General features: G+C 44.4%; 1 protein-coding gene across 1 annotated transcript in view; it reads left to right on the top strand.

The window, feature by feature from the left end:
• The first annotated feature begins 3,587 nt into the window (after positions 1-3,587).
• The window catches only part of RNF38 (ring finger protein 38), a 108,101-nt gene continuing 99,694 nt past the window's right edge, over positions 3,588-11,994 (top strand). Inside the window, exon 1 of the mRNA XM_066339768.1 lies at positions 3,588-4,110. Coding sequence (XP_066195865.1) covers positions 3,588-4,110 — 523 coding nt within the window. The remainder of the gene's footprint in view (positions 4,111-11,994) is intronic.

The raw sequence follows: 11,994 nt of genomic DNA, 5'->3' as shown, positions 1-11,994 counted from the left end.
ATTTATTGGGGGTTTACATTTTCTTTGGTCCTCTTTTCTGCCAACACACCTGCAGATGTTCTTCTTATTATTCTTATTATTGTGGTAAGGTTTCTCCTCTGGTTGGACTGTCTATCCCCTGGATTAAGACCTCAATGCACTCCAAGAGTCTCCTGGCCTCCTTACATCTTGCTGTGCTGCTTCCTAGCAGATGTCAGTGTGGTTGAAGCCCTGCATCAGGATCGGAGCCTGGAATTTGAATATTCCTGTAGCTGAAGTAAAAACGCTTCATTAACATCCTCCCTTAGATCTGGTGGCCTGTAGTAAACATCAACCATGAGGTTTCCCTTGTTGGCTTGACTCCAGTTTTTACCTATAGGTTTTATCCATTTTACCTGTCCACTGATGGTTTTCCATAGCAGCTCTTTGCAGTTCATCCACGTTTCACACAGAGGGTAACATCATCCCCCACTGCCACCTGCTCCTCCTTCCTTGCCTGTCCCCTCTGAACATTTATAGCCAATGATGCAGTGCTCCAGCCACACATTTTGTCCCTCCACACAGTGATTAGACCACAGTGTTCCAGCTGCACAGTGGTTTCCAGCTGTTGCTGTTACCCATGCTGTTGGCATTGCTGCATGGGCACTTCACCTGGGTTACAGATTGTCTCACCTCCTTAGATAAATACTCCCCAGTGTCTTTGAGGCATTCCATGGGTCAGATATCATACCAGTTTTGAAGGTCCACAATTTTTTCCAGTTTTTTCAATCTTGCCAGCCTTACTTGCAGTAATTTTATTTTTCTAATCATCAGGGACTTCAGTAGCACGAACAGAAACAAAACAGAGATAATGAAGCATTCACAGTAGAAATCATCCCATTGCAAAGTCTGGTTTATGTGAAGTCTTAAACATCACTTCAAAGGCTATCAGCTTTTAAGAGATGTTCTGGGCAGAGTGGATGTTTAACTTCCTCAATTTTCCGTGAAATAATATATCTAATCCCACAGTTTTCAACATTGTATCACAGAAAGAACCCTGAAAATCATACATGCAACTGATTCTTCCAGACTACTGGGAGAGGTATGGAAACCTAGACTCCAATTTTGTACTGTTTTTAGGGAGCATTGCAAGTTTGTAAACTTTAAAAGAAAAAAATCACAACGAACAAGGAAAATAAAACTTCTTATAACTTTTCCCTGTATCTGTTTGCTATAAACTACAAAGGAGTGTAATGGATAGCCATCAGTATGCTTTTGTTTAGAAAAATGAGTTAACAGTTGTTTTAAACCTTAGACAAAACCTTGTCTTTAAGTACCTGAACACCTTTAAGCAGATCTGAAGGCTTTTTGTACAGTGCTAAAAGCTTGCCTGTTTTCCAAATATGGCACTTACCCTAATAGGGTATTAGGCTAAAGGCAGTATCTCTTATCATACTTGAGTAAAATGACTCCAGGAAAAAAAAAATCTGGATCTAGATTTCGCAATGATGTTATCCTAAAAAATCTTTATTTAAATTTAGAACTAACAGGAAAATGGAACAACAAAGCTCCAGGAAAAAAAAAAAAAAAAGTGCAGTGCACCACAGCTGTCAGGTTACATCTGCGAGACTCCTGCTCCAAATTGCACAGAAACAGCCTTCCTGAACTTCTCGACAACCTTCTGGAGTGTGTGTTAGACTAACAGTTGAATTAACTTCATACTGCAGAAATATATTTTCTTTGTTTATTTCTGGAAGATAATCCATATATAAAAAGATCAGAAATATTGTCTTAGCTGAGGGACTACTGGTGCTATTTTCACACCTTTTCCTGTAGTGTATAATTATTCAAATTTGCCATTTTTGAAGGCAAAAAAGGAAGTCTGTGCCACAATGCACTTTTAAGTATATCTTCAACAGAAGAGTAGCTTTAAAGCAACTTCCCCCTAGGAAACGAGTGAAAATGAATCATCACAAAAGCAATAGTTGCTCTGTTCATCACTCTCTGCCACCTGTGAACTGCCAAGAGCTTCGTGCAGGCTGCAAGTGAATGCCAGAGAGCAGCTATCTGAAAGAAGTGCAGACATCTCAGAAAGGTGAAGTGGAAGATGTGACAGGAAAGTACTTCGGACCCTCAAGTTTCACGGAATTAGGAGACAGAAGCTGTTAAGTTGTTTCAGATTTCTGGGCTGGAGACCTGAAACACTCCATGAAGCTTAAGCAAACAAATCAAGAAAAGCTTTGAATGACCTTAAAAAGCTGTCGGGACATGAGAATCACATCAATAGTCTGCTACAAACCCCAGAGTTGTTAATCCTCTGGGGAGTCATTGTCACCTGCTCCCATGTTGGATAAAACCAAAAAGGTTTGAGGTTGAAAACCTCAACCAAATGACATGGAATGAGAGAAAAGACTAGCACAGTGGGGCAATGCTGGCAAACGCTGCATTTGTGGAAACATTTCCCACTTACAGCATTGCAGAGGAGAAGGCACTGCTGTGATGTGCAAAATTAAACAATTTCTCTGTCAGCACATTTAGATCTCTGAGAATTACTGTTGTTCCACCGAGGACAGCAAGTGCACCCCTCTAGATAGTAAATTTCGCTGTGAATTTTCTTTGTTAATGCATGTGTAATTTTTCCCACTATTCCACTCTTCCTGAGAACCAAACCCGCTGGGCTCGCTCTGCACACGCAGCTGTTTCTCTGCATCGCAGAGACGCGTGGATGCACGCACAGAGGCATTTTCCTCATTTCCAGAGAAACTCTTAACTGCCTTCCTGGGTCTTCTCACGCCAACGGATTTGCTAAAATGTTGTTCATCTGACAACGAAACCGGCGTCAACGTGACAGTTTAAGGACACCCTTGTTCTTAACCTATCCCTTCACCGACATCCTTGACTCTTTTGCATAGACCGCCAGGCGCGGCGTGCCCCTGTGAGTGGTGGGTACCCACCGCCCCCCGCTGACGCCAGGATGGGGCGGTCCCCGCTCCCTACACGTGCCTGTTGGGGCCAGCTGCTCGCCCGTCGGTCGCGACCTTTGCCCCCTGCCCCCGGACCATCGCCCCCGCCCCAGAGCGCCGTGCCGACTCGGGGGGCGCGGAGCCGGACACTGAGGGCGAAGGGCCCGCGGGCGGAGACGGAATGCGGGACAGGGCGAGGATGGTTCCGGGCAGGAGCTGCTCGGGGAGGACTGCGGCCCGCCGCGGGTCCCGGCACGGACCCCGCGCCCGCTGTGCCGAGGGGGCACCGCCGCAGTGCGGGGCGGCCGCGCCTGTGCGCGCCCCGCGGGTCGTCACGCCCTGCGGCAGCGCTGCTGCGAGCGGCGAGAGGCCGTGGGGAGGCGCCGGACTGCCGGCGGGCCGCTGGAGCTAGAGGCAGGGAGGGAAGGAGGGAGGCAGGAAGAGAGGAAGCAGGCGGGGAGACTTCCTCCTTCTCCTCGGCGGCAGCAGTAAGCAGCTGCGGCCTCTCGAGCGGCCGGCACGGCTGGGCACCGGCTCGCCCGCCCCGGCGGTGGGCTGCGCCCCGGCCGGAGGCTCCCCACGCCGCCCATGCCACCCACGCGTCCCCGCTGGCGCTGACCGCTCCGCCGTCCCCGCGGTGGGGCTGCTCCTGGGGCGGCGGCGGCGATGCCGGTGGCCGCCCGCTCGGCAGTCCCTGGAGCGCAGCCCGATGCCTGGTTCCATGCCCCTGCTCGCCAGCGGGACCGCGGCGTCGCTACGGGCGGCGAGGAGAGCGGCGGCGAGCGGCACCTCCGTCAGGCCGGCGAGGCGGGCCGGCGCGGCAGATGGGTGGCTTCTTCCGCCGCCCCCTTCCTGCCTGCCTTCTCCTCCCCTCCGCCGCCCCCCGCCTCCTCCGTTGCCTCCTCCCCCGCTGGTGGGGCCGCCGTCGCCGCCTCCACCTCCCCCTCGGCTGCTTCCCTTCTCCCGGCACTCCCCCAGACCCGCGCCCGTGTCCGCTCCTGCTCCGGCTTCCCGGGACTCGCCATGAGCGGCGGTTCCGGTCGCTTACCGCCGCCCGCCGCCCTCTGCCCGCCGCCGCCCCTCCACGGGCCGAGCTTGCCGGAGGCGGGAGCACGGAGCCAGGGCCGGGGCAGCCCCGCCGGGCACGGCGCACCCCGCGGCGCTCCGGGTGCCAGGGCCCCGCCACCAGGTGAGCGGGAGAGGGGCCCCGGGGGAACTGGGAGCGAGTCCGGGCGTCCGACCCCCGGCTGGCAGCGCAGCCGGCCCGTAGGGCCGCGGAGTTGCCCTCCGCAGTGCCCGGGGTCCGTCCCCGGGCGGGGGCCACAAGCGGGACGGGACAGGAGGGAGGGCAAACTCCCGCTGTTCTGAGCGCGGCGAGGCGAATCGCGGCGGCGGCTGGCGGCAGGCCATGTGTCGCCCGGCCGGTAGCGAAGTGCGCGGGGTCGCCTTTGAGCCGGTGCCCGGCGCGGCGATGGCTTTCCCCGACGGTCGGTCGGGATGCGGCGGTGCGAAGCTCGGGCGGCCCGCAGTGCTGGTCGCGCCCGCGCTGCTGCCGCCGGCGCTCCCCAGCCCCGCGCCCCTGCCCGGCGGTGCAGCCGCAGGGGTTGCGCTGTGCGGGGCACCGTGTGCGCTCGTCCTCCCACTTGCGTCTCATCGCACTTCGATGTGCCCTGGGCAGCGCCGGGGCCTCGCCGGCTCTGCCGCCCTGCCTCCCTTGCGCAGCGGCCACCGGCCTTCTGCAGCCTGCCGGCTGCTCCCCGCTCCTGGAAGGATTTTTTGTGTGTGTGTGTGTGAGAGAGAGGGGGGGGATGAGTCCGTGTCCGTATCCGTGCCCGGAGCCAGGCTCCGCCCCTCGCGGCGGACTGCTAGTAACTGCGGGAATTCGCGGGGCACAGCCACCGGTCATATCAAGTTCTTGAGTGGCGCTAGAAAATGCTGATTGCGAGTCAAGCTTTTGCCTTGTGAGACCCGCGTTGAGTGTCTTCGGGGTCTCATCGTCAGTTCCACAGACGTGTTTTTGGATTTCCTTTTAGAAACCACTCCACAGCAGGGTCCCTCTGAGGAGCTGGTTTTGGACATGTGGTTCGTTCATCCTGGAGCTTCGATGTTTTCAGGACTGTGGTCCCAACAGATGGGTTGATGTGCTTGTTTATAGTCAAACACAAGAGCCGCTTCCAAGGCTGTGCTGGGGTTTCCCACATGCTTATATTTAAACGCGTGCCTGTGTGGTTTTGGGATCAGGGCCTTAGATGTTTTCGTAAGCTGTTCTTTGTGCATGGCAGCCAGAATGAAGTTGTTTATGCATATGTGAAGTTACTAATTAGGAAGTGGTATGGGAGAAGGTCAGAAAACAAGACATCGTTCTTTGGGCCTGGAGGGTGAAGAAGTGAGGTGTCTAATTAAGTCTTTTCTTAGCATGTATTTTTAGCGGCGCTTATGTCTTGGGCACTTACTTGGGTGATTTACCGCAGTCTGGTGTGGGTGTTTATACTGATAGAAATCTTGCTCTGAAATGAAGTAGGTTTTATAGACAAGCTCCTCTTGAAATTCGTGATTGACAACAGTAAGGATTACAATGTGGAAAGTTGAGGGAGAACTTGAATTTTTACCTTTGCATTGTATTACATAGTTCAAAAGCAGCTTTTGCTATGTCCTGAGACTGCACCATACATGGGGCAGATTAGTCTCTCTCAGGCCCTCCAAATAAAATACATAGGAGAAAAATATTTTTCTGGTATATGTTATTTGGAAATTGAGGTTTTATCTGACAGAGCTCTATTCCAACTTTTTGTTTTAAAATTGCGTGGACATTCCTGGTGTAGATGATAACTTTTATCTTAAAGCCTGATCTCAAAACCTCTTCTAATCTTCTTAAGCTCTTAGCAATCCTGTAGACAAATTGACCTAGTATGCTACTGTTGGGAGATAAAAGCTTTTGTATTTTCCAAGATTTGGAAAGTCATGGTGGAGAAAAGAGCTATATCCGTTACCATATAATAAATTCATCACAGGCCTAGTGTGCAAAGACCCTAGTGCTGGATTAGGGAATACTGGACTTTTTATTCTCTAGAAAGTGGCTTTTTTAGGCTTTCGTCTGAAGTTTTGGTATTCACTTGCAGAGATCCTGTGTTTATAAGCTTTTAAAAGTTCTTTGTTTAATGGTAGTTGCAATTGTCAGAACAATTTTGCTCAAAAGAGCCTTGCAGACACCCAGATTGAAAGGATAAGGTTTACAGTATACTTAAGTCACAATAGAGGTGGATGCTTGTTGCTAGTCATTGTCTAAAAAATACGTAAAACATTTTCAGATAGTATGATACATGATTTATCTCATAATTTTGATAGTGTCATAATTTGCAGACAAATCCGGGAGATTAGTAGTTCGGCATGAGGAGTTTTTTTCTTTGCTTTCTTTTCTCCAAAGGAAGATACTCTTAATGAAGAGTCTTTTTCAGTCAAATATTTGTCACCAGAGGGAAAAATGATGATCCAAACTCAGGTATCGTGGCCAAACTGGGATTGCTTTGCTGAGTATCCTCTTAGTTGTACTCTTGATCCTAATATATTAACTTCTGATAAAAGCTTGTATTGTGATCTAATCTTCAAACATTGAGGGGCAGTGAAATTGCTGTACTTTACATGCAAGGTTAAGAGAATGTTTGCTGTCTTTTGTTCCAGCAGAAAAATGTTCAGTGATAGTTTGGTCTCTTTTGGTGTTTTTTCTTTTGTGTTTTTTTCCGATATGTGTCAACAGAATGGAAAGTCTCCATTAAAGGCTGTCAAATGTCAAAGGATATTGGACTAGAAATGCTGCTGATTCTTCACTTCATTTAGAAAATTGATCTTGATCTTAAAAGGCATGTCACTGTCCATAAAGTATTTTGCTTCAGCTGGGGTACCTGATCTTCTTGGTGAAAAAGAAGGAAAGGCTCAACTTAAGGAAAGGCTGTCAGCTAGGAAAAGCATGTCTGTAGTGGAAATTCTTAGGGTGGTGTCAATACAGACAAAAATTTATTTGTGCTTTGTTTTGGTTTTCTAGGTCTGTATTGACATTCTCAGGTTTTGCAACATATGGAAAGGAAAGATGGCTTTTGGAAGTTGTGCTGTATGTGCATAACTGGTGAAAACACCTTTTGTCTTAAACATCTTTGTTACTCGTATCAGCTCTTTGGATGTCATCTAATGAACTTTGCCAAATCTGCTTAATACTGCTTTTTCTCCTGTTGCTAAGTGTTTACTTAGTTGAGTAGTTTTTTAAGGTGCATATGAGTGCATTAAGTCCTATGTTAAGAGGGAAAATGGAAGGTGCTTATTTTGGCAGATAACTGTGCATTTGCGAAGTCTTCCATTTTGAAGAAGCTGAAACTTCTGCTGAAAGGATTAGTGCCAGTTTTCAAGTCCAGTTGATTGTAGCGTGTGGGTAGTTGGGCTTCTCATGAAGATCATGTGAGGTGTCAGTTAAGTGCAGTAGAGAGCTGAATCGTTAGTGATTCTGCTTAATTCTCTATATGCTGAGCAGTTGTAGTAGAACTGTGTGTTCATATTGGCACATATGAGCTTTTGTGGTTTTAGCAATTGTTCGTAGTTACACCACCTCTGTGTGGTATTTGTGGTTTTGTTCTCAAACTGGAGAGCAGTTAATGTGGCTTCTCAGTGAGAGTCATATCTAATTCTGGCATGCCCAGTGATAGATGCTAGCTTTTTTATTCATGACATGGTGATGCCTTCACAGCTTTATAACCATATAAAATAAAGTGAGATGAAAAGATAGCTTCATTGTAGGAACAAGTGAAGCATGTTCGGTATGTGGAGACTTTTCAAGAGTTAAAATTGATTTTGATAGATTAAAGAAAAAATAAAGCCAACAACAACAAAAAAACCCCACCAAAACCAGAAACTGTCTTTGAGACATCTCCATTTTAATTTGGCCGAAGTGTGATAAGAAATGGCTTGGTGGTACTAGAATTTCCACGGCCTTGTAAATCTGTTACTTTGCAGGTTTGAACATAATCTGTTTTGGACATGAAATTGCAATTACCTTTAGCATATCAGAATTATTTATTATAATGCTGGTATGTTTTGCTACTTTTGAATTTTAAAGGAAGCTAGAAGGCTTTGTTTTTTATGTAAATTAATTTCACTTTGAATAGTTTATAGTAATTACAGTTTTAATGTTGGCAGGCGTATAACAAACGTTTCAAGAAGTTTGTTATAAAAGATATGAGGTGCATGTTTATTTGATTTATTTGGGAAATAAATGCAGATGTACCTCCTTAATAATTATTTTCAGATAAGCTGCATTCGTTTTAAGCCGTGCTCTGTGACTATGACTTTTATATTTCTATTTCACTTTTACCTTGTAGTATTTACAGGAACTGGAAATTAGGATTTTATGGCCTGAAATGTTTCTTTGGAGGTGTGTGTTTTAGGTGCCAGGATCAAGGCAACTCAAGTGGATACCAGCAAGTGTTAATATACTGCCACTCCCTGCCTCCAACATAAGCGTTTAAGGATACTGTGAGACTGAAACAAATCTATTTTAAAGAAAATATGTAATACAAAATTAATGTACAGTTCTTTTGATTGTAGTTCATAGAGTATGAACAACTTGATCCTTGCCTAATCTGGCGTATTTTAGGTGTAAAATATGCAAAAGCATGGAAATTAAAAATTCATACTATTCTCTAAATTACAAATTTCAGTTTCATAATAGCAAGAAGACCAGAGATATGTCTTTAATTTGGAAATGCATGCTCTGCTTTGCAACATCTGTTTATGAAAAAATCTGAATTATTCTTTTGGTCTAAGTCATCAAAATACTGAGCCTGAGAAATATATTTACCTTGTCATAGAAAGGTTAAAATGAGAGAATGCTTTAAAGATTATTAATAAGCATGATTGAGAGCATTGTAAATTCTTGGAAAAGCTGTGTTCAATTAAAAAATAACGGTGGGGTTTGATATTTCTTTTTTCTTTGCCTTTTTATGTTTTGTTTTGCTGCTTATACAGTCCTTTTTTCACCCACACATTATCTCGGTAAAATGAAATCCACATGCAGACAGAATATTTTCAACAAATTGGTTTTTTTTTTTTTTTCACTCTGAGAAAGATAAGCTTTAAATTTCTTTCAACCAATAGCTTTGCAACTTTTTTGTTAGTTCTTGCACCTTAGGTATTTTAAATGATCTCGTATGGCATCTGCTTCATATTAGAAGTTCAAATGGAGATGTGCCATCTAAATGTAAGAGTTGCAACTGTTAATGTGATGCAAGATGTGGATGGGTTAACAGGAAGGTAGGGTACAAGAATAAGAGCGAATGTACAAATTTTTCAGTGCATTGGTTTTGGCTGGAATAGAGTTAATTTTTTTCCTGTCAGGCTCTCTGGACATCAGTCAGTGTGTGGTGACTGATGATATTGCGCATCACTTGTTTCTCTTGGGTTTTATTCCGGGTCACCCCTACAACATACTCATACAACATACTAATGTTGTTTTAGTATTTTATTTTATTTCAATTCCTAAACTGTTTTTATCTCATTACATGACTGATTCTCAGTCACATCCCACTTGCAAATGGGGAAGAGCATTGGAGAGCTGCTGCTGGTACTTAGTCAGGGTTAAATCGTGGCACACCAAGAGCTCCCTTTACATGAATATTTTAATAAGATAGTGCTGCTTTTCCTCATGTTTGCTTTACTGGGTTTTGTCTGTTTTCTTATGTTATACCTTTTTTAGTCCCTTTTCTTTCCTTAACGCCTTCTGGTTGCATTTCTTCTATGCTTGTTCTAAACCTTTTTTTTCTTGTTTGTGTATGTGAAGTACAGTAAATGCTTGGTTGTTAGAATTCCTTGCATAAAGAAGAGATCCTCCATTCTTGATAGGAAAAACACTCCTGTTCTTGTGCTTTGATGACTTAAAATAAAGCTGCCTTCAGGAAGTTGCTTGATGTGTAATGTAGGGCAAAGAATGCATACTGCACTTAAGGAAAGATGCAGGAAGTTTTTTTACATAGTAAGTCGTAGGTATTTTCACAACTATTTTAAGCAAGCACGATATACAGTGTTTTCTGAGCTTCTGAAATGCACACATATGCTCCAAATGTTCATTCTTAAGACACTCTTCCTTCGATATTCTCAATGGAGAGCCTGGCATTCCAGCTCTAAGCTCCTGAGTTGCTGTTCCCATTATCCCTGGCACTGTTTTTAGGTTGAGTCTCTGCATCCCTCTTACTCAAGCGCTTTGCCACTATGATGTATGAAAAAGTTAAATTTTTTATCAGTTTCTTGGTGGGAAAGTGTGTCAGGATGTGTCTCTAATGTCTTTTGTAATGACTGGGGTTCCGCATCCAGACAAATAATCTGTGTTGCTTGCTGCATTGTCTGGCAGCTGGTGTGGTTTTCGTGAACGTGGGCTGTCATAATAACCAGCTTCACTGTAGCATTTCAAAGCTCACATCTCTAAGCATTTGGGCTTGGTCACCAACTTCTAGGACAATCCCAAAAGGGAAATTAAAATATTTCAGGAAATGTAATTTCAATTACAAAATCCAACTCAACCCAACACCCCCCCCCCAACAACAACAAGAAAAATTCCATAAAAATAACCCCCTGAAAAACTTGCTTAAATCTTTAACTGAATTTGTGTTCTGTGCAAGGTACACAAGTGTAGCATGAAGGTGTGCAGCCAGTATCAGTAAAGAGTATTGCTTTAATGGTTTGAGGATGTTTATGTTTGTTTCTGATATCCTTTATGAATAGTAGAGTTGCATTTCTTCCTGTAATACTACCAGTCTCTACTTCCAAAAAAATGTTATTTGTGATTGTGCACGTTTTTCTGGAAGGAGGGTACAAGGAAGGTAGTGATGTTATAAATTTTCTGCCAGGCTGTGGAGGAGTGAAGTATGAATTTTGTGAATCTTATTAAAATACTTCATAATCTACATGCCTGGAAAATTCCCTGTTAGGAAGACTACCCTTAAATAGTCTAAACATTGCTGAACGCCATGCACTGTATTTGTTTGCATGATTTCTAGTTGTGTAAGAGCCTGAGGAATGGCTATAAAACCATGAAGTATGGCTAGAAATATTAGCTGTGTATATAGAACAGTTGGATCGTTGGAGAATACTTGGAACAGCTCTTGTGCTTATCATTGAACCTGCACCACGGAACAGTGACATACAGTTTCAAAACGTTTGCTGCCTGTTTTTCAGCACAGCTGAAAGTTATCTCCTCTTTATCTTTTGCTGCTTGGCATCTAAAGTATGTTCAGGTTGCAGAGTGAAAATATTAGAGATCTGTGTTTACTCTCTGCTTGGGTTCTTGCTCTGTGAAGTTTTGACTTTTAGTCACATGGATACTTCTGCTTTCGTTAGGAGGCTATGCAAATGTTTGTGGGATCGGGATTGTGGTGGATTTTTTGTCTCCCTACCTAAATTTTAAAGTGATCTTTCGAATTTTCATAAAAAATATGCTTATCTGCTTTTTTTAGTCTGTGCAGGCTTTCTGTATGTATTTTTTCTATAGCATCACTTTTTTCCTGTTTATAAGTTGAAATGGCCCAAAGCCAAGCAGTAGTTTTTGGAAAGAATTATCATGCAGATTTAGTAGTAGGATATTGAGCCTTTTGGCACAGAAACCCTGTGAGTCTGTAATCGTTGTGGTTTGTGTGTGTTTCTGAGCAAGTTTTTATGGTATGATCTGAAATTTGCTTTTGCAGCTTGTTTTGGAGGCTGGGTACAGGTTAGACTTCAGAGCTGTTTCAGAAATGCATTTTGATTTTTGGAGGCTTGGAAGTGAAAGCTTTTAGCCACCAGTGACAAGTGTCTTCAAACTTAAGAAATACATGATAGAAAAATATTCTTTTCTCAGTTAAAACTTAATTTAATTTTTCAAACACTGTCACTCTCTTGTGCCCATAAGGTATTCATTCTGCTTTCATGCAATGAAATATCAAAAAATATTACTAATGAAGAATTTGGACACTGAGGAAAAACAACTTAAAAGATTTGTTGTATTTTGGTAGCTTTTTGTTTGATGAGGCATTTTGAACATGAAGAATTAGGGAAGAGCTGT

This window comes from Sylvia atricapilla, chromosome Z (assembly GCF_009819655.1).
Source record: "Sylvia atricapilla isolate bSylAtr1 chromosome Z, bSylAtr1.pri, whole genome shotgun sequence".
Taxonomy (NCBI): Eukaryota; Metazoa; Chordata; class Aves; order Passeriformes; family Sylviidae; genus Sylvia; species Sylvia atricapilla.
This window is presented reverse-complemented; position numbering and strand designations above follow the sequence as displayed.